At 37.8% G+C, this 23068-nt stretch overlaps 1 protein-coding gene across 2 annotated transcripts in view; it reads left to right on the top strand.

Annotated features, from left to right (window-relative positions):
- The window catches only part of LOC115351253 (testis development related protein), a 28793-nt gene extending 7701 nt beyond the window's left edge, over positions 1-21092 (top strand). Inside the window, exons 2-4 of one of the 2 annotated variants that reach the window (XM_030037827.2) lie at positions 5586-5645; positions 15434-15537; positions 17854-21092. In XM_030037827.2, the coding sequence (XP_029893687.1) occupies positions 5586-5645; positions 15434-15537; positions 17854-18199 (510 nt within the window). In that variant the 3' untranslated portion in view covers positions 18200-21092. The remainder of the gene's footprint in view (positions 1-5585; positions 5646-15433; positions 15538-17853) is intronic. The other variant, XM_030037828.1, reaches the window with a different exon arrangement.
- The last annotated feature ends 1976 nt before the right edge of the window (positions 21093-23068 follow it).

Genomic DNA, 23068 nt, shown 5'->3' with positions numbered 1-23068 from the left:
TGCTGTATCTGAAATAGACACCTGGACTTTGTAAAGTCAGTGGAGTGAAATAAGTTGTTCTAGAAATGGTCTGATGATTTATATTTTAGAAGCACGTTTCAAGATTACTGTTGTCTACTAAATATATCCCAAGATGAAAGTTAATTCTTTAACAGACTCAGATTTTTACATTTTCCTTTTCTTTATGGACAAAGTATTTTCAGTTTTGCCAAAGACTGGCAGAGGAAACTTGCAGGATAGGAGTCACTGTCACTATTTAGTCGCAGTGGCATTTAAAATGGTTTATTGTGATAATGTAGTTTCTAAGTGTAGTGAGCAATCTGGAGTGGAAAAGTATTTTTTTTCATAGAAGAGAAAAATGAGTTTTAAGTACTGAATTACTCTTGAGCATGAACAGACTTTAGAAATGCCTAGGTTAATATTTTTCATCGGTGATATTAATAGGAAATTTTCAATTTACACCACCTGCCCAGATGGCTAGTTTAGTTCACTCACTTGCTTTAGGGACCTACAAATGGAAGATTGAGATCTAGCAGTAGATGAAATATGGACAAGACTAATGAAATGATCTCCATCTAGGCTACCTCTGCCAGAAAGGAACAGAGGCAATTCATGGTTCAGCACGGGAGTTGTATCTGCTGAACACGTAGCCTCGTTGTCCCGGAAGAAAGCTATGTATGACTGAGTAATGCATCCTTTATTTGTTAAAATTGCAAACCTTGTTTTTCCGTAAAGGGCCTGTTCAGTTTTGTATGAGTGTTCAGGTACAGTTCAGCTTTATTCTTCAGCTGTGTTAAAGGAATATGTTGAAGGATAGTATAGTTGTTGCAGTGCCCACTTACATTTGATCACTGTTGCCTCAGTTTCCTGACTCAGAGAGCATATATCCACACATTGAATTTTTCCAAGTGTGTATTATAGGTGCAGCAAAGAAAATGAGGCCCAATGCCACTGATCTTCTGGTGGTAGCTTTCTTCTTACTCATGTTTGAGTGCATTTTGCATTGTTTTTGATTCAGTTTTAGGATTAGATAAGCAGAGTGGCTTTTGCATTAATAATCTGCTTTAGTCTTGTTTCTTTCATTTGACGTTATAGCAAGACCCTACTCAAACCCAAGGAAACTGTTTCTTTTGTTAGCTGTATTTTAAGATGGTGATCTGGCAGTTTGATCTCCTCTTCCGAATCTGTGCTGTTTCTGGTCAGGCTGTGTATATATAGTTGTTCAACTGTTTGGTTTGTAATCAGTGTTTTGGGAATCTTTCCAACTTCAGAGGTTAACTTTCAGGTTTGTGATTTCCTGAGTGCTTTTTAATTATTTTATTATTATTTTTTTTTAATCTTCCCCTCTCCTATCACTAAATTATTTAGTGGGGTTTGTGGAATACTGGGAATTGTCTTAAATTCTACCCTGGAGTGTATCTCTTGAGGTGGTGTTTGTTTGGGTTTTTTTTTCTACTTAAATTATGTATTTGTGGTTCATAATCTAATTTGCACTTACAGGCATGATAACCTAGACTTTAAATCACACTCAGTCCTTGGTAAGACATGATGATAGGTAGAGGGGATGTAATAGGTCAGTAGAAGGGCAAGAATTTGCACCAAAAGGACCTACTCTTTTAATAAATGCTTGTTTTCTCTTAAGTGTGCTTGGCTTTGACAGCTAGTGTGTGTACAATCGGAGGGTTCCACAGCTGGGTAGGGAAAATCGATAATATACCATTTTATGTACTAGAGCAAAAGAAGGGCATGCAGGGTGAGGTGATGCTATTATTTGACTTAACTCTTTGATGTCCAGTGTTCCTCATCTTGGCCTGAATTATGAAAGTGAATGATCTGAAGAGACTAATTAATTACTTTACCACAAAGGAAGCTGAGGGAAGTAGATTACAATTTTGATCTCTGTACAAAAAGGTTTGTGTGCTAGTTGAATTAATCCCTTGAGTACCTTATGGTTTGCAGTATGTCCAACAAAAGGGCACTTGTTTCCTTATGAAAACACACTGTGCATACCAACCTTCCCCTGCCAGAACTGGAAGGCTATTCAAGTTGCTGATCAGCATTTCCCACTAGCATTAGCATTTAGTCACCTATTAGTTACTAAATACTATAATGTGGTCCGTGTTTTTCTTTTAAAATGAAGTAAAAAATGAGTTGTTGTAACCGTAAACTGACCAGATTAAAATACTGAAATAATTTATAAGTGTTCAGTGTCAGCATGTGTTATGCAGCATTATAAAGCAAGCTCATCTTTACTCTTCAAATGTAGCTGTACGGTAGATTGTCCCCTAAAGAAAATTTGAAAAACCAAATTGTAGGCTCCCTGATGTGTGAATGGTAACAGAAGTAGAGAATATGTATCAGAAGAGGGTGTATTAATGTGTATCACTGAAAAACGCAAATTATTCTGTGGGTAACAAACAAAGATGGGTTGTGTATGACTTCTTGTGTTTTTTCCTCGGCTCTTTCCAGTGGTGGCACTGGTCCCCTCCCTCCCTCTCCTCTTGCCCTCTGTCATTTTTATTTATTTATTTATTTTTTAATACGCATCCCATCCCTACCGCACAGTGCGCAGGTCCCTCCCCGCAATGTGGGCTGGCTCTGAACCCCCACACATGCTCCTGCCGTGGGGCATTAGGCTGCTGCTCTCTGCTTTCCCTAGCGATGGATTTTCCACAAAACGTTTGGAGATCTAGTCTCTTTGAGGCTGCTGAATTCAAACCTACTGGCCAGTTTCAATCAAGAGTTACTGTGAGCACATGGGGTGTATGGATGGATAGCACAAGCACACCACAGTTGTCCAAGTCTCCTTTTCATAGGCAGTGTATCTTAAAAAGATACTATGGATACTTGATAGGTCGTCCACCCCCAGAAATGTATTTTAGGTATTGGATTCTCACCAGTAGCTTTCGTGAGGGTTTCATATCTTTTAGTCTTTGTTTTTTGTATCTTTTAACTTTGTGTTGTCGTCTTACCGTCAGCCTCCGCTGCCTGAGCAGTTACTGCAAACTACTGTCTCATTCCTTATGAGGTAGCACCTTGTACGTCCGTGAGTAATAACACCGTATTAACACAGAAACACAGCCCTAGTTGTCACACTTTTAAAGCAGCAAAGAAATACCCCTTTTTGTCTCCTATTTATTGTGAATTACATTTTTTATCAACAGTGGTATTCACATTTTATTATGCTGACTCCCTAGCCACATGAGGTGTTCATTGCAGCTCTCAGTTTTCCCCTAAAAGCTTGCACTGTGAAAGTTGCTTTGTGCTCTTGCTTCCCTGTGCTCTAGCTTGCTAGAGGCTGTATGCCTTCACACATCCATCTTTTCTCTTCTCTCTAGTAGAGCATGAAGTCTCTTTATGCACTTTCATATTTTCATTATCCTTCTTAAGGTATTTGGAGAGCTGGAAGAATTAAAATGAGGGGTGTTATTTCTTTGGAAGGTACTAACAGTGTCTTGTTTGTTCTGGAGACAGTATTGTTGGTTGTTGAAACTGGTAGCTCTGCCAGCTATGGATGTCTGAGATAATTCCTCCTCTTACCATACTTCACCTTTAGGCTTTTCTAGTTCTTGTTATTTTTTTTGCTTTTTGGTAAAAATTTGGACAAATAGATGAGGTATTCTCTAGGTCTTACCCTGTGTCCAAGCAGAGATCCCATCATGTTAAGTCTAAGGCTTTGCAACCTCATCCAAAAGTTTGAGAGCTGACGGTGTTGAGGAGAAACAAGGAAACTTCTGAAATGGTGTGTGTGTGTGTCATTTCCTTTTAAAACATTGTCCATGATTCTCTTAAAAGGAAAGAAAGAAAAAAAAAAAGGGGGGGGGGGCACAAAGTAATTGAATTCCATTTTAGAGTACTACACAAATCTTAACTTTGTCATTTTTGGTATCCCATCTACAATAATATCCTCCTGTGTTAAAGACAGCTAATTGAAGTCCGGAAGTTAAATAACTTGTTAAGATCCACAGGAAGTAATATTCTCATTTTGAATGATAACAGGAGTTCCTGACTTTGTGTTCTGCCCCAACAAGTAAAGCTGTCTATCTACAAGTTGCTCTATTTCAACATACAGTTATTATTGAACTATAGTGCGATGGTTTTCATACTAGTTCTAGAAGTGCTCCTATCTCCATCCTTGTCCCTTTTATAATATAAAGTTTTGCCTATAAAGTAAATGGAAACACTAGTTGGCAAATAAATAAATATAAATATAAAAAAAAAATATATAAAAAACAACCATAACAAAAAAAAGATGCATGGGATTTGAAGCTGGTCTCTCAAAATGAAGCTGATACATGTGGGCCCCCACATGACTAGAAATACCTGACACTTCTCATGCTGGCTTTCTCACCTCTTTCTGATGGCTGTTAGCAAAGTCAAGGAGGTCTTTGGTAATGCGTAGGAGCTGGGATACTGTGTGGTTTGGGTGTCTTGGGATATGTGCGTGTGGAGCTACCCTAAAACAAAAATTAAGCTTACAGAACAAAGAGCATATCAACTCCTTAGCATTTACCGTAGTTGAAAAGGAAGTTGATAAATTTGGTTTTGAAACAATAAGTGGCTGACATAAGGAAAAAATGGACCAAAGTGAATACAGGGTATTCTGTGAAACTGCCACTTCAAAGATGCTTTCTATAAACCATTCTGTTGTAATTTTGTTTTTTCTTGGAATTGAAGTTAAATAATTTCAGTTATAGGTAGCTATTCTTGTTTTTTACTTGGGGACTGTTTTTATTTGGAGTTATATGTAGAGCAAAAAAAAAAAAGTGACTTTTTTTTCATTAAAACACAGATTGAAGAAAGTTAAAATTACATAATTCCTGTATGCTATGCCCCACTTTCTATATCTATCTTTGGCCCCTAAAGTACTCCTGACACTGATTTTACTTGTCCTGTCTTGGAAGAGATCATTGATAGTAACAGGATGGTCTGAGCATACTAAGATACCAGCTTACTTCAAGAGATGGACAGAAATGCTACCCTACTGAATTACCTCCACTAGTATCTTCAGTACTCTGGTTTTCTTCAGAAATCTACAGTTATAAATGGAGGGAAAAGGAATGTGGGCAAAAGTCTGTCCTTGAGTTAAGGAAATGTAATGCTTTTTAATGTGAAGGAGGAATTTATCTTGGGACATTCCTCTCCCCCCAGCCTACAGACACTGCATAGACCATTATCTAGTATGGTATTCAGAAAATCAGTGTAGATCCAAAAAATACAGACACAATTATTAAGATTCAAATAAAATTTTTAATTTTAATCGTACTAAAATTGTTATGATGCAAAGGTTTTCTTGATCTTTCTTTTGGCTGTGGGGTTTTTGGTTTTGTAGGGTTTGATTTTTTTTTTTTTTTTTTAAAACATCTGGTGCAGCATTTTTCATCATTTCGAGTGCAGTTTTGTTCACATTTCTTATTTTAATAGTGGTGTTCGCTTAGTTTTGCATTGTGATTGTATTTTGTCAATTTTCTTTTATGATAGGCTGAATAGAATAAAAGCATTTATGAATGCTCTAAAATGTGTCACTGCTAATTGTCAAACCAAAACTGACTATCGGCCTTTTTTATCTTTATCCTTTTTTTGAGAATAAAGACCAGTTTCTTCATGATGAAGTTTCATCTTCAGTGTCACAACTTGCAACAAAGGTAAATACCTGTTCTTTGGAAGTGTAACGTTTTATATCCTCTATATTTCTGTCAATATATGTTAGGAAGCTACCTGTTTTTCATGTACTGCCTGATTAAGGAGGATATTTATGTCCTTCATTGATGATTTTATAATTACTTATGATCGTTGGTTATGGGGTTCTCACTGAAGTAATATTAGAAGTGCAGTTAGAAAACTGCCTTATTTCCTTTCGTTGATGGGGAGGGGAAGATATCTTAATTTTTTTTCTTACACATAGTGGATATTAAAACACAAAATAAACATAAGCCACAGGAATAACTGAAGTCTAAGGAAACACTAAATTCTAGCTGTAACAGATGATGAAAACACGAAAAGTAGAAGGGATTTGGGTCATTTATTCCATTATATGTAGCTCAAGTGCTTTTCTGGCCACAAGAGGTTAAGGACTTTCTCTCGTATCTGTTTCAGAAAAGCAAAATAGGCATACGAGTTAATTTTTTTTTTTTTTTTTTTACCTTGATATGTGTCCAAGAATCTTTTTTAATGTTCTTAAAATACACTAGTAGAAGATGAAAGAACGGGAAGTTGTTATGATATGCTAGAGCTTGTTTTGAAAATCCATAGGTATAGAGAAAAGCATTTAAAAATAGGCTCATTAGTGTAATAGGATACTTTACATTAATATGTATAAACTGAACATCTGTCTCTGTTACTTCTTTTTGTTCTACTTCAGATACAGCATGATTTTCACTGAAAATAGAAGTGAGATTGTACTATACCTTTTTCTACTTTTTAGATGAAATGTATTCTTTTTATGAAGACATAAATTACTGTTTATTTTATGCCAGATGATGAATGTTTAGGGAAAGAATCTTAAAATTAATCTATTTTATACTGAAACTTTTTTGCCCCTTACTTGGTCATTCAGGAAGGGTTGCTAAGTGTGTGTTTTGACTTACAGAAAAAAAAAAAGTCACCACCCTCTTGTCTTAAAAATGTATTCACAAAAAAGCACCTTAACCTTCTCATCTTCTCTTTCTTTATTGTTTCTGAAAGCACTTCTGTATTTTATTTGGTTGTTCTCTTGTCATAGAAGCCATCAGTAAAGTGATATTCCAGAAGTTTCAAAATCTTTAATATGTTAATAAAAGGCTGATGAATTATATGTGTGGCCTTTTCAGTATGCACGTGTCATGAATCAAAAAGTCTCCATGTTGAAGCAGTATGGTGAAGAACAGCGAAGTTCTCGAAGAAAAGGGCAGTGGATGAAGGGTATGTCAGCCCTTTAGGGAGACAGCCTTCCTGGTCTCTTGAAGCCTGAGTTTTAAGACAGTCCTGATGCCCGTTTGCAGAGGAAAGCCTTTGACCTAAGTTTGGAGGTGCAAAAGTGGGAGCTAGTCCTAATGGCTGGAGATGGAGGCTGGAAAATGGTCTTAGTTTCTGCTCATGCAGGAAGCTGCCCACTTAGCAGTGAGGACAGGCTAACTGCAGGCTGAATTTTTCTAGTTCCCTCTTCACAGCTCTCCCAAAAGGCAGGTATAGCTGGTTAAAAAGCCTTGTGAGATCTCAAAGCGTGGAACTGTAAACCCCGTAGTGGTGCTCTGCGAAATGCAGAAATCTGGAACCCGTGTTCACGCTGCGCCTGACCCTTCGGCCTCTGCAAAGCTACCTTGGGGGGGGTCTCGCCTATGTGCTGACCTTCTGAGTTAAAAGTACCGTGGAGACTTCATCTGCAGTTCTTACTAGGCCAGCTTTTGAAAAGGGACAAAGAGTTTTGAGAAACTAAATAATTTTAATACCAAAACTGGAGATGTTGGGCCATTCTGGTAGAGCCAGATCCTGGAGTTGCAGCTCGTGTGTGCCACAGAATAGAGTGACTGTTGGTCTGCACACCAGCAGTTGGCTGAGCTGAGAAATTCCCCCCCCCGCAAAATGCTTTGATAGCTGGAAGACAAATTTGGAGGGGTGTGTGTTTTTTTTCACTTTCTGTTATTTGCATTCTTGCATGTTATGAATGGGTTTCCTATAATGTGGGAACAACACTTTAATTAAAGCTGATTGGCGTTTTTTTATTATAAAACACTTTGTTGTAATTTTATTGAACTGTAGGGTACTTAAATGGAAAATTCCATCTCTAGCTTTTTATTTTAGGTTCATTTTTTCCAGGGGGAGGAGGGAGGGAAGCTGTAGAACAAACAATTGTTTTTTCTCAGTCAAGGTTGAGAGGAAAATCCGTTCTTTTTGTTTACATTTATAAAAATTTTCTGCAAGTGTTTTGCGGAGTGCCTCTACTTTGCTGGAGGGTTTTGATTCACCAGTTGTCAATCCTCTGTGAAAATACTTGTGACAGTCTGCTAAAACTTGGCCAAAATATAAATTTCTGGAAATCTCATTTCATACATGCTGAGCAGTGGCTTTTTAGGGATTAGCCGCTTAACTACACAATGGCATTGAACATGCTGATTCTCACTGCAGGTATACAGCAAGAATCCCCTGTAATTGCTCTTTTTGGTTGCTAAGGCTGTCATGTGGCTTGTTCTAGCCCGCAGAGAGTGAATTCTGTGCTCCAGAGCCCTGCTGGCCAGGCAGTCGGGAAGTAGAAAAGTCTAACAGGAATATATTGAAAGTACTGGTACCCACTCATAAAGCAGTACCATTTTAGAGTCAGAGTAATATTTGAATACTTGAATCTCTTGCTTTGAAATGTACAGTTTGTCTTGTACTTCTAACATAGTGTCTCAAATCCTTGCTATTTTTGTTTGACTTGATTGAATTCCATGCTTTTTTCCCCCCTCCCATAATAAGGTGTTCATGTATATTACCCCCATCCACCTGATGGATGGATCGAACTGTTTTCAGTTAAATTTACACATAGTCTTCCCCTTTAGTATATGTTCATCTATATCTACTTACTTTTTTTTTTTTTGTGCAATGTACTTTTTAAATTTGCTTTTAGGACTGCATCTACTTCTTAAGTTTATACCCAACTGTTAATACTTATGGTTTGTTGCCTTTTAGCCTAATTTTTCATGAACCTTCTTGCCCTCTAGTAGAGCTGTAATGATGAACTATGTACCTTTGACAGTAAAATTAACTGAAATGTCGTGTTAGTGATGCTTTACTGTTTCCCAGTAGACTCTTTTGTTCATTTATTACTCATTGCCTGTTTACTAGTATGGGAAGCTGAGAGTCATGTAAATCATCAGAATTTGTTGATGTGGTGAAAAATGAATACCTAAAGTCATTTTTGGTAATGGTACCTCTCAATTTTGTAGGAAACTTCCAGTTTAAGAGGAGATGTCCCTTTCTGGGGCATTTCATAAAGTTAACTGTCAGTAGACATTTGTTCCCTGTTTTATCTAAAGAAAGAAAAATTGTAGTCAACATACACGATCTATGTATGGTTGATTCACTTGAATCAATACAGGTAACAAAGCAGGAAACTCTTACTATAAAGGTTGAGTTTACAGAGTGAAGCTTAGGAGGTGAGTTTTGGGAAGCCATACTGTATGTACAAAGCTGTATGTATGGAAGAAAGTGGATAGATGACTGCCACTTTCAGAGGGTGGTTGAGCTGATATAATAGTTGCTGCTACAAAGAAGATGCTATTGCCCCTAACTCCCACATTTTTTAGTGACTATCTGACATCTTTTAATGAGCTGATTCTTATAACTAACCCAAAAGAAGGCAAAAAATGAATGAGTTGGATTTCTGCTGGCTTAGTGAGTTGAACTGGTTTTCCACAGCATCACACAGGTACGAAACCATAGCATAAGGAAGGCAGTATTAATGTGAGCCGGCAGTGGACTGGGTTGACCCTTTTCAGCAGCAGTGTCTGATAAACCAGATCTGCCACCTTGTGCAACTTCTCTCTGGGAATCTGGCTGACAGATGGGCACCGATACTGAAGCATTGGCAAAGCAGAGAGGAGGGGAGCGAGAGGGAGAAACAGCAGACAGTTTGACTAGGGTTACAGACTGCATCCTTTACATGATGTTCTAGAAGTGACTACTTGTACTCGCAGTTTCAGAAGATATGCTAATTAAATGGCAGCTTTCTCGTGGTGGAGAAAGAGTACTTCATAAGCTGGAATTCCCTCTACTGAAGGGGAAGAATCTGTGCTCTGGGCTTGAGCTTTTTAGATGCCTGTTGGGACAGACAATGGTGATGTTTTTTCAGTAGTCTGCCAGTTGATGGATTAATATGTATGTGTAATTTCACTTCTACTGATCCTTTTAGGTGATTGCACAGGGCAGTGTGCTGCAGAGATTTTCACAGTCTAAAGTGGAAGATATGGGAGAAACTTTATTAATGGCTGTTCTGATAGGCATACTCTATGCTCTTGTAGTGAAACTGGTACGAGACCAGTCTGTAATCCTCCTTCACAGAATACTGAAATGGCATCTTGAGAAGTTTCTGCTTTGTTTCTCACTGGCATTTTTGAAAAATAGTAGACTGCAGCATCCAACCTGGTCCTCTAAATGTTTTGACTTTCTGACATTTGATGTTACAATTCTAGTCCTTCTTAATAGTGCTCTCTTTTCTTAGCAGTCGCTTATGGGCGTTTCACTTGATTTTTTTTTTTTTTTTTTTTTTTTTTTTTAAACCTCGAGTTTTGACTGTACACCTGGTTCTATTCTAGTGGTATCAATCAGGTTTGATTTTTTCAAAGATCACCTCCTCCAAGCTCAAGAATAGCCCAAACCATCAAGCAGAGAAAGAAGCAAAGGTGGCAGGAGGCCTGTCTGCATGAACAAGATGTTCCTGAAAAACCTCCAACATAAAAAGGAAGCATACAGGAGGTGGAAGCAGGGTCAAGTGACGTGGGGAGAATATAGAGACACTCTTTGAGCACGCAGGGATGGGGTTAGGAAAGATGAAGCCCACCTAGAGTTAAATCTGGTGAGGAAAACAAAGAGCAACAAGAAAGGTTTCTGCATGTACACCAGCAGCAGGGAGGGTGTAAAGAAGATGGAGTCTGCCTCTTCACGGTGGTGCTCAGTGAACGGGCAAGAGGCATTGGGCACAAATTGAAACAGAAGAAATATCATTTAAACATAAGAAAAAATGTTTTCACCATGAGCGCGGTCAAGCCCTGGAACAGGTTGCCCAGAGAGGTTGTGAATTCTCCAGCTGTGGAGATATTCAAAACCCGGCTGTACGTGATCCTTGGCAGTCTGCTCAAGCTGACCCTGCTTTGAGCAGTGTAGTTGGACTAGATGGTCTCCAGAGGTCCCTTCCAGCTGTAACGGCTGTGTGATTCTGTGAACTTTGGAATTTGAATTATTTCTTTTTTCCACTGACACATGGAAAAATACTTTAAAGGTTTGAGAATACAAGCTAGTCAGTTATATATATAAAGTTTTTTGAAAATTTTAGGGGTAGTACTTTTGAATTTTGTGTAGACAGTTACATCATAAAAATGAAATACAAAACTTCTACAAGTGGCTTGAGGCTTTAAGACCATATCAGTACTGTATTTTCATAATTTGCATAACTTCAATCTTTTTACATTAAGTAAGTCTCCAGTATGGTGAGGAGTCACCTTACCGAAGTGTCATCTCCTCTTTACTTACTGACCTTCCCTTGACATCCGTTGCAAGGAAGCTAATTGTTCTGGGATCTGGGTCTTTCTCCACGTGATCTGTAAGAATGTAAGAAATTCCCAGCTGATGCAGAGACTGGCCCATCTAGTCTGACAGTCTGTCTTTGTGGCAATGGGAGATGCTCTTCAGGGAGAGCATAGCTTGGCTAGTTTCTAGCGTCTCTTCCCCTAACATCAAGAATCATTGTTTTGAGATATTACAGGGTGCATCCCTCTATTTAGAGGGTATCAATTTATGGATCTGCTGTCTGAATTTGTGTAATCCTTTTTGTGATGGTTCCCAGCGGTTTTTGGCTTTGCAGCTGCTGCATGTCAAACTACTGGTTTCAGAGAATGGTAACTTTAAGATCTCCTCCCTGAGCTGTTCTACCAGCAGATGCAGTTGTAACTGTTCCAGCTGCATTGGTGGAGGTTCTTGTCAGTAGGTTAAAAGTCTTTAAAGAACACTGAAAAAAAAATACAGAAATGCAGCAGGCAGTTTTGAGGGATTTTTTTTAGTACGTGACAGAGTTACATGACAGCCGTAGTCAAAAAGAAATATTGTTGTCTTAAACAGTTCAGCTAGAAAAAGGCTTCTGGAAGTGTGAAATAAGTATTTGACCTCCTCCTTTGCCAAGGTTTATGTTCTTAAGTATGGTACCACTGAGAAGACTACCAAGAGTGAGCTGTTCGCTCCTTTTCAGTTGAGTGAAAAGGTACTTCGGAAGATCAGTGCTGGTGCAGGCAGGTGTAAAACAGGAGGCTTAAGTGTGGTAGGCACTGGTTTTACTTATGGGGTAAAAATGGCACTTACGGGGTTTCTTTCAGCCTAGTCCATTTAATATGCAGTAGGCTTTGTAGAATGAGTTTTATCACATATTAGCAAAATATGGTCTACTTGGACTGATGCTCCTATGTAGATTATCCTGGCAGTGTTTCCTTTGGAAACCCCAAATAAATAAGCAGTGGAAGTATTAGTGTTTTAAAGGTTTAGTGTATGTTTCCCCTAAGGACTAGTTGAGAGAAGAATAAATCACAGTTAGAATCTGCTACACCGTTATTTCCCTTGTACGTACCTGCCAAATGCTGTGGATCCATTGTGGGAGTACTTGTTTATGAAAGTAGTGAAGGAATGGTACAATGTGTATGTAGGTACTGATTTGCATACAGGTAGAAAGGGTGCAGAGTTTGTAAATTTTTATCTGGAGACCTACACACGCTATCTGCTTGACATTGAATAGAACTTTTCTACTAATTGTTCTTAAAAGTTATCTGCAAATCAGAATTGAGCTTAATGAAATTAAATTTAAAAATATCTACAGTTAAAAATATGTAAAGCTTGTGGCTAGATAACAGGATTTTATTATGAAATGGTTTTGGTTCTTTGGGGGTTTTGGGTTTGGGTTTTTTTTGGCTAGAGGATTGCTTGGGTATCCAAAACAATGCAGCAAAGGTTGTAGTTGTATCGGTGAAGTATGTATGACATTCTAGATTAAAAGATAGTGTATGGGTAGGTATATCCTTTTTTTACATTGAACATAAGTGTGTGTATAAATGCTTATCTCCAAATTTTGAGCATCCTGGTCTAGTGGAAGGTGTCCCTGCCTGTGGCAGGGGGTTGAAACTAGATGATCCTTAAGGTCCCTTCCAACCCAAACCATTCTATGATTCTAAATAGACTTTCATCAATGGCGATCTTTAAAGGCGCATATAATTTAAGTTAAGCTAGTTCTCTGTCTCTGTATTAAATTGGTATCTGAAAACCAGTAACAAGGTGTTTTGGTTTTTTTTAATCTGCAGATTTATTATGTGGCAGTGCCTTGATGAAACAACATTAGTGAAGAAAGACAACCTTACATATAAATTAGATCACTGAGGTATATTTGGGTCTTCTTCCAGTTGAAAAGCCTAAAGGATTAAGGCAGTAAGAGTTGTTATGTGCTGCTTTTAACTGGGTTTGCCTCTGGTAGCAAAGGTTCATTGCCAAAAAGGCCTGCAATAGTAGAGTTTGAGTAAGATAACAGAAGACGAAGGATTTTTTTTAACATATGAAAAGCTAACTGGTTTCTAGAGTTTCTCTCTATTTTTTTTTTCTTCTTTCTTTCTTTAAACAGACTACTTCCTTCAGCACATAACTTCTTGGAGATTCTTCCTTATTTCTAAAGTTTGTTGTGGATGAAGTACTTTGCAGTGAGAGGAAGCCAAATCAGAGTAACAAATCCTCATGTTAAACTCATTGCAGAATTTAACTGAACAACAGAAACAGATAACAGGATTAGGCCTTTATAGACTAAAATTGAGGTTTTAGACCGTTATTTACACCACCAAAGTATTAAATGTTGAGTACTGCTTGGAGAGGCTGATAAACACAAGGATTTTGTATAGCAAGGTATCTGTTTGAAGGTATCACCTGCAGCTTGTCTGGTTTTGTTTTACACTATCGACAGTACCAGTCTTCTGTGAGGTGGGTATGGTGAGTCTGCCACAGGGATGCAAAGTTTAAGTTAGCTGTCTACATATTTTTACATAATTAAAAATAGAAAGCATATGTTTAAGTTTGCTTATTATAATCTGTACTCACTTTATTCTCATAGTGGAAGAAAATACATATAGAAGCTGCTGCTTTTCTTGTGAAGCCATGAGGAATGCTGTTGTTTATGGTAAGGTTAGGAGTGGGTTTAGGAAGAGGTGAGCAGAGCGGTTGCAGAGGCCTGGGTTGTGATGAACCTGGCTCTCATGTACCTGGTCTGTCCATATCCCACAAACGAGAGCTGGAAACCGCTCTGGGCTTGCTCAGCCTTCCCTCTTCAGAGTTGTCCGGAGCTTTGCCCAAAGCTGGATCCATGTTTGTATCTAACCAAAGTGCAACTGAGTCTAGGTTAGACCTTCCTCCTGATCCTAAAATGGACCTGCTATGTCACCTGCGCCAGAGTAGCTGAGGCAGTTCAGATGTGAGTGGGGAAGGTAGGCGAGATGTGAAGGCGTAGGACACAGTGACACAGGAGAACAAGAGGTGGACTTACTCCGTGACTCATGTGCAAGAGGTAACTCAAGAGAGCACTGTTTTACTCCTGTAAATGGTAGAGGTTGTGGGTTTCTGAAAGGTGAGGAGGTGGCAGTACGAGTATTTTCCTGTCTGGTGTTTGTGCTCAATTTGTAGGTGATGTTTCACATGTTTAAGGCCTACGTGGATGTACCAGTTACAAACTGTAATCAATTAAAACCTAAATGACAAATTGATACTAATTTGCACCAATGAGTTCTGCAAAAAGGATGAAGCATAATAATAGGTGATGAATTAGCCTTCGCTCGTGTTGACAACTACAGTTTTGTTTTGATTATTATACTTCATAGTGTATTGTTGTATTTTTTTAATGTAATCAAGTTACACTGATACACTGTCACTCTACCATTCTTCCTAGACCCTGCGAGAAAGAACAGCAACTTTCGTGTTCTGTGCTTGGCGTGCACGTGTGCATTTCTGTTAGAGTCCCTAAGCATGCTATCAAAATAAAAATTATTAATACCTATTTTTTTTTGCTTTGGGGGAGAGGGAATCAAACCTTTAACAGTGTTGAAAAAATGATTTATGTTACATGTTTAATGGTCGCAGTAAATTTAGAGAGCACACTGTAGTGCCACATGTTACGTTTCACTGGTGAGCCAATGCTCTTACCCTTTTCGTTTGCAGGGCCAGAAGTAGTAGTTTTGGTGAGTTAAAAATAGGAACAATGAGGGCAAAGCGGGTTAAATCTTAAGAGTTTCATAATTCAGCTGGCTGTCCTGTCTGTCATGGCCCCTTCTAGCAATGACTCTTTGTTTCATTTCTGTCTACTGAAGCCCCTTAGACTGTTTTCCTAAGCTGCCTAGATTCCCTTCTAACTGTGATACGCTAAAACGGAGCCAGCAGCTCCAGCCTGCAGAACAGCATCCAGGAGCCCAGCCGTACTCGCTGGCATCGCTTGCCAGCCTCTGCAGACTGGCAAGGTTTTGTACTCTGCTCAGCAGGAGAGAGCTCTTGCTGCAGCAACCCAACCTGCTCTTTTCCAAAACGCGGCCATCCTCTGCAGGCTGCACGAGCCGCTCCGCTCCTGCCGCACAGCACGCGAGAGGTAGGGCTGTTGCTGCCTGTGAGCCGCCCGGAGTCAGCGCTGGCAGCCATACTCTGTGCTTGTAAGTCTGTAATTCCCATTTACGAGGACGTGTACTTCTCTGTATAGGTTCAAGGTGCAAGTTTCCGGGGTTGGAAGGAAGTGACGTCTATGTTTAATAAAGATGATGAACAGCAATTGCTAGCAGGATGCAAGTCTCCAAAATCCAAAGGGTGAGTAAAGCCAATTGGTCTATCTGATATTAAAATACACAAACTGGAACAGAAAATAGCTGTTCAAAGCAGTGAAGGTAGACACTGAGAAGCAGTAGTGCTCAACTCCTCGAAGTTAAAGCACAGAGAACGGTTTATGTGCATTTTGGAATTATGTGTGCGTTAAGCTTACAATGACTAAAGCATGCTGTATTAGGAAAGGACAGATATTGTTGACAACCTTTTCAGGTCTGTCAGGAAGAAAAGGGAATTCAGCTGCATAATAATTTTTTACTGTAGAAAAGGAGTAAAGGTTTCTGAGTAAAAGGGTCATTCCCACCTTCCCCCTTTCCTCTTAAGGATTAATTATGGTTGAGTTTACAAACTCCTTTTTTTACATCCTTTACTTTCTCTTTTAAAGTCTTACCTACACCTAGAAAGGTAAAGTGGAGTAGCTATACCAGGATCTGCAGATCTTCCCTGTCGGCGCTGAGGTGTTTATAGGAACAGTTCTGCTGCCGGTACGGTTAGAGCTGTTCTTTGAACAAAACAGACCTCTTCCCAGGACAGACTAGTTTGCTGTTACAAGTGTATGTAGGCGTTACCTACATGTACTTGCTACCTAACTGCCTTGGTTACAAACAGGAAAAAAATGTGCCACCTATCAGGATAGCTGTTCCAGCCAATACTAGCTTTGATAAGACTTGCTGTAGTATGTTTTGTTTCCAGTTTACTTTGAAATATATGTATTACAGTATGCAAATGTATACATGTGCATGTAAGGGGGTGTGTGTGTATATCTATATTTAAACAATTTGGAATATAAGTATCTACATTTCCATTTCTGTTTGAGTCTGTTCAATAAAACTTGCCAAAAGTTCCCAGCTACTGTCCCTGTACAATTTTATGGGTTTTTATTAGATGCTAGGTTGCTTCAACGATCTTTTGCAATTGATGCTGAATATAAGAATCAAGTAACCTGATGAAGAGAGCGGAAGTATGAAAACTGAGTTGCCACAAATGTGGAAAGCTATTTTATCATTACTGTGAAAACTGCCTGTATTTTAAGTTTGGGGGTATTTTCCTGTAACTGTATACCATGATTTTTACTTTACGTTTAAAGAAAAATGCAACTTTTCAAGTGTGCTACTCACGAAATATGAGAAGAGTGTTCACAGTCTGTGACTGGCTTTAGCAAGATGAAAATTCTGAAAAATCTAATAATAAATTCAAAATTTAGTAAAGGAGAAGTCATTTTAAAGGTATTGGTTCAGTTGCTTCTGTTTAAATATGATAGTGTCAAGATTTCATTAATGGAAAAAAGCTCTTTTAACAGAAATACTAAAAAAATTTCAATGGTGGTTTTATTTGTGGCTAAGGAATTTGTATGCTACTAGCAGATAATGTTTTCAATTTGCTATTTAGCTCATTGAACCCTGAAGGCTGTGTGTTTCACTACTGATATCAGCCTTTCTTTGTGGTCCATTATTTGATTATATACATAACTGCATATAAACTTATGCATAAACATTTGACATTCCATTTTTTAAATACTCCACACTGCAAGTATGAAATAATTCAGATTGAAGGTACTTAATGGGATAAGAAATGTAATAATATGAGTAGCCTTTCAAATGTCTCTTTGAGAGAGGAATTACAACAAATGTTTTTTCTTGGTTTTGGGAGGGGAATTTGGGGAGTTCTTACCAGAAATACAAAACAGCCATTTTCAAAATATTTTGCAGATCTTTATGAAAAAAAAAATGCTGGTATCTTTAAAGTCCTGATACTGTGTACATCAAATGTTTTGGGGTATAAGGTTTAACTGGCAAGGTGATAACATGTATAGGAAACTGAGGAAGTAGTGAGTGGTTGTTAAAAGCTGGTGGTAGACAAAATGTTTTTATATTCCTTCTACTAACCTACCTCTGGGTTTGTTTTGGTGTGTTTGGTTTTTTTTTGGGTTTTTTTTTTTTTTTTGGTTAAAGTCCTAAATTGTTCAATTGTTCTAATGCATGCTAAAATACTTCATGCATTTCCAAAGGCAATTCTGTGTAATTTGCTGGGCTGGGGGGGGGTGTAAGTTCTGTTATAATAGGAAATGGCTGTACTCGGTCCACTTCTGATTTATTACTGCAAGATTCTACTGTGTTTAGGCTTACGTGTATGCGAGGGTGTTTTTCCTAAAGTTGACAGTAATGGACGTGCTGTCAGAAGCTGATGACTGATTAGCATTCCTTACTATAAAACATAATAAATTAATTTAATGTTTATTAATAACTATTACATGCATTGTTAAATGAAGAAATTAATCACCTCATCCTTGTTATTTTCTAGATCAAACCTAAAGTTAAAGGAAGAGATGAAGTCTGAGAAGAAGCCAGGTTTTTGGGACAGTTTGGTGATAAAGCAGAATGTCCCATCTAGGAAACCAGATGAGATTGAGGGATGGGAACCCCCGCAGATCACTGCTGCTGACTCTACAAGTGATGCAGCAACTACTTTAAGTGACTATACAGCCTGGTCAGGCTGGGAAGATGAAACCAAAGGCTCCACAAAATACACAAACCTGGCCAGCTCAGGAAACAGTTCCAGGTGGAGTATCAAATCAGCTGGAAAGCTCGTTAGTATTAGACGTCAAAGCAAAGGTAACCTTACTGACAACTGGGAAGAACTAGAATGATAATGGTATTGTGAAATACTTTATAGATAAGAAGAGAAAGGTTCCATGATTTACTCGTATATTTAAACCAAAATCAAATCTGCTCAATATTGCACCTTTATACAGTACTTTGTTTTATTCAGATGATTACAAATTTTTGCTCACCTGATAGAAAATTTTCTTATTACATTCTTAAATAGCTATGTTTTCCACACTGAAAAAAAGTAGAGAATCTATTTTGTGCCTATATTTCACATTCAGACTCTGCAGTATGTTGGATTGTTGGTTTTACCAAAAAAATGTAATTCCTTAGTGAATGTATACACTGGTTGTAAATTTGACTGCCTTATGTAGGAACTTCCACTAGCTTGAGGTCCTGTTTTTTTCCTGGTATTTGAGGGCCACTCAAAATTTTAGTTTTGATGCTGTCCCTTTTTAACTAGGAATACTGATCTGTTGCTTGCGGGGAGAATGCTTATACTTAGTAGACTGTTTTCCAAATCTTCAGCCTCAGCATATGCTTCAGCTTGTGCACACAAGATGCTCAACTGTCACAATGTGTTATACGGTGTATAAAATGGGAAAATATTCTAACGTAATTCCTTCCATCACAGGATCTTCACCAATAGTCAGGTCAAGTGGGTCTTCCAGAGGTTTTTTTGTTTTGTTTTATATTGAACATTGTTTGACAAAACTAAGCTTCTCAGTTTTTAAGATGCATGTTATGCCAAAAATAAAAATGATTGAAAATTTGGAAAGCAGCAGTGAGTAGAGTATAAGACGATCTCGATATTCAGTATCTGTGGTCCTGAATCTAGGGATAAGTTGCTTCTTATGGAAGGGCATATGTTTTCATTTTTACAATAGCTGATCCTTGTTCTACAGACAGCTTTTTTGTTTTGTACTGTGTTGTTCCTTCCCCTCCGTCCCATAAGCAGTGATTTGAATTATACTCTGGCATTTTCAGGGTAACTGAGTAACTGAGCCATTGCAAGTATGTGCATGCACACAACTTATGAAGCGTTTTTGTTATAAAGCTCCATCTTATTAGCTACTGATACTTTAATTTTTTGGTAAAAGAAGGTGAAGTGTTAAATTTGAGATTTGAAATGTATATAAGAATACTAAAAGTGCCTCTTTCTAGCATATTGTCTCTCATTAGCAGTGCAGCTGATGTCAGATCCAAAGCTGGTTTCCATTTTGTTTGTATAACCTATATAAATACTGCTTTAACATTCATGGAAAAAAAACAAACCAAAAGTTTCATAAGAAATGAACAGTAGGCCTTTGCTCTCCTGATTGTTAAACTGGTATAGCAGAACTGAAAACCTGTTGACTGCCTAGCAATATGGCCGGTACAGTTGGAAGATGAAATTAGCATTTCAGATAAAATCAGCGTTTTTACAAGAAAGCATATACCTTTATATAATGGATGTCTTGTAAACATATTTTTGCAAGAAGCTTATGCTAATGAAAAGGGATGCATGCAGTTTTCTTCTAAGCTTGTACCTTGTTTCTGTTACTGCCACATTACTGCTTTCTTAGCTCTCTCTTTCTCCTCTCTCTTCCAATTCGTGTGTAGTTTTCTGGCTTTCAGTTCCTGCATAGCTAGTTTTTGGAGATTCCTGTTGAGATGTGCCTGGAGGGAAACTGTAGCAAAGTGGTTTTGGTTTTTTTTTTTTTTTCCCCTGGTGTTAATAGGATGTTAAAAGACATTGTTCTTAAGTTTCTATAAAAGAGCATCAGTGTTTTGTGCTACAAACCAGGATCTTGTAATTGGCAAATGTATTTGTAAAATTGGCATTATATATTTAAAAAAAACTAATAGAGGAGAAAGGGTTAGCATTTATATCGCATCATTTAGTCTGTGATTAAACTCTGTATTTGCCTTTGGCAAGTACGTATGCTGAGGTTAATTATAGGAAAGAATTAGTATTCTTGGGTAAAGTATGCTGCATTTTATAGTTTATGGAATACCCTCTAAGGCATGAGCTAGTCTTTAGTTTGGTTGTTGGTGCTGACCTAAAAGAACAGAAAAAGATCTGCTAGCAGCCCTCGATATTTTGCTCTCAAAGATGGGCTGAGAACTTTTAATTTCCCTCCTGAAGAAACTATTTATACTGTGACCAGTAAAGGTTTTGCCTTGCACATTATACTGTCAAGTGCCTGTTTCTCACCTTGATGATGTGTTTGATGCACAGCTTAACTGCAACATTTTTCAATTTGTTTTAAGTGTATGATAAATAATATGCTCACAAAGCTGAAGCCTATTATAAAACAAAATTGCATCCAAGTGGGAAATTTAAATATGTAAACTTACAGTTTAACTCCTAGTGATGAAAGTTTTGGTGTGCTTTTTACGTGATATTTCCTCAGAAATAAGCATTCTAAGGATGAACATTATTAAATTTAATATAATTTATTGTTATGCTTTAATAATGTATTTGTCTTTTGAGAACTCACTGGTGTGAGCTTTTCTTGTCTTATGTTTATAAACTTGTCGGAATTTTCGGAATGGGGTCCTCTTTTCTTTTACCTTCTTTAGGTGCTTAACTACATTATACATTTATGGGCTTAAGCTATACACAGCTCCATATGTGGAATAAGTGTAGAATATGTCCCTTAATATTTGTTTTGAAATTGCATTTCAATCTATGTGAAATGGTTTAGAAGAAGGTAGCATTAAGATTGTATGATAAGATTGCACAAAATAAAATATAGTTTATATTGCTTTCTCGTAGCCAATCTGCATGATTGTTGGCGTGGTTTTAACGGGAATTAAAAGCTTCATGTGGCTGTAACTAGTCACTTAACTCTAAGCAAAGTTCTTTCTGAGTATTTTTATTTATTAGCATCATTTGCAAAAAGAAAAGTAGTATTTTCCATATGAATAAAGATTTAGTTTGAACTGAAATGCCTTATTCTTTATTTTTTTTTTCTCCCATTTTATTTGTCGTGTGAATTTGTTTCCATCTTCGTGGACGTTACTTGCATCATTGTAGAATACGGCCAAGGAAGTAATAGCTATGTTTGTCCAAACTCAGTGAGTCATGCTGTCTCAGAAGCTGCAGCATCCTAGATTTAAAGCATCACCCATTGCTTTTGCAGTGGGAAGAATTTTGTTTTACTGGTATTTATTGGTTTAAATCTTTTTTTTTTTTTTTTTTTTTTAATTTTTTTTTTAATTTTTATTTATTGGCTGTTACAAAAGCTTGGGCAGAGCAGCATTCTTTCCCTAAAGATTTCACCAGCTACATGTAAACTGGAGGACCTGAAATGCTTTTGCATACACTGGCCCCATAACGAGGTGAGACGTGCACGTCCTGGACTGTGACAAAAGTGAGATGCAGCCGCTGTTACCGGTAGATCAGTTATAGAAAGAAGCATATTGTCAGCTTCTCATTCTCCCGCGTTAGTCTGCTGGCTTTGTTGTTGTCTGAATAGACTTAGCAGGGAACATTTAGGCAAAATGTTTCTTATCGGAGTGTGCGAACTAGCTGAAACAGAAGATTTTATTCATACGAGTTACATTCTTAAGGGAAAACCCCCTGTATCGAGATGCCTGTGACTATACCCAGGTAGGTGAGGTGCACATCTGGGCAGATGAAAGGGAGTGGAGGGACCTGCATTTCCAGACCGTGGGTAGACAAGGACCCTGCCGAACTTTGAGCATAGCTGTTCCCACAGCACAGGTGAATTTGGCCTGGCATCTGTCTGAATTTCCAAAACTTTCTGAAATGCTTGTTAATCTATATGAATGTCAGATGACAAAACTGTAGGCCCTATCTCTGTACAGTCTGAAAAGAACATGAATGTGCATGTTATTTAGCTGTTTCTTGCATATCTAAACTGTTCTTATTGATTATTTTTTTTCCCCCGAGTGCCTGCTAGTTGGTTTCTGATATATCTGGAAAATGAAACCAGCACTATGAAGACGAAAAACAATTTCCTAAAAGGCTTAGTCACTGGTGATAGTTTGCAAAGGTGTGTATCATCAGATGTCTGTCTCTCTCTCAAAAATTTCTTGTAGCATGACTGCTTTGTACCATACAAGACAGCAAATCAGACAGGTAGGCAAAGAATCCAGTTTAGAAATTGAAAGGAGAGAGTTGCATTTATTTTAAGTGCAGCCAGCATAATAGTGGAGAAAAATGCTGCTTCTACAGTTACAAAGTAATAAAGAGTATGAAAACAATTAGAAAATAGGGCTATAAATAACAGAAGGCTATATGAAATATACTAAACAAAGTGTAAGGAGAAGATGGTTTTTTCATATAATACTTACCAACTCTTATCACTGGTACTGAATAAAGAAATACCTGCTCTGTATTTGGGAAGAAAATTTTCCTATTCTGTGTCTATTATTTACTAAAGCATGCAAGAAAGCGACTATTCTTTTCAAGTCCATAATAATCTGTTAAAAGCTTGGCTGGCACTTAAATTTTTATGCTCTTGAGACCCACATAACTCTAGTGAAAGCTTCACAACACATTTTGAACTGTGAGTTTGCTATTGGAAAAGAAAGAGCATTACTCTGCAGAGAAGAACGCACAGCTGTATTTTGTAAGACTCGTTTGTCCAATATAATCATGTGATATTTTGCTTTCTAGTTGCTCTAACCCCTTGTACTGAGAAGACTAACTGAACAGTCGAGTTTAAATAATTTTTCAGAGAATTGGCTGGTTTAATTATTTGAGGTTGTATAGTAAAACAGCTTAGAGTTGGTACAGAACCATTCCTTTAAGTTAGCAATGTCTTCTGGCCTTTCTTATCTTGTACCTCTTTCCTTGAAACCCCCAAATGCTGTTGTCTTGAACATCTCGTTTGTCCAGGAGTCTCGCGATTCTCCACAAGATTACACTGCTAAATGCTTCTGGTACTGGAGAGACA

Source organism: Aquila chrysaetos, chromosome 15, assembly GCF_900496995.4.
Source record: "Aquila chrysaetos chrysaetos chromosome 15, bAquChr1.4, whole genome shotgun sequence".
Lineage (NCBI taxonomy): Eukaryota > Metazoa > Chordata > Aves > Accipitriformes > Accipitridae > Aquila > Aquila chrysaetos.
Note: the sequence above shows the minus strand (reverse complement) of the source record. Positions and strands in the feature narration are given on the sequence as shown.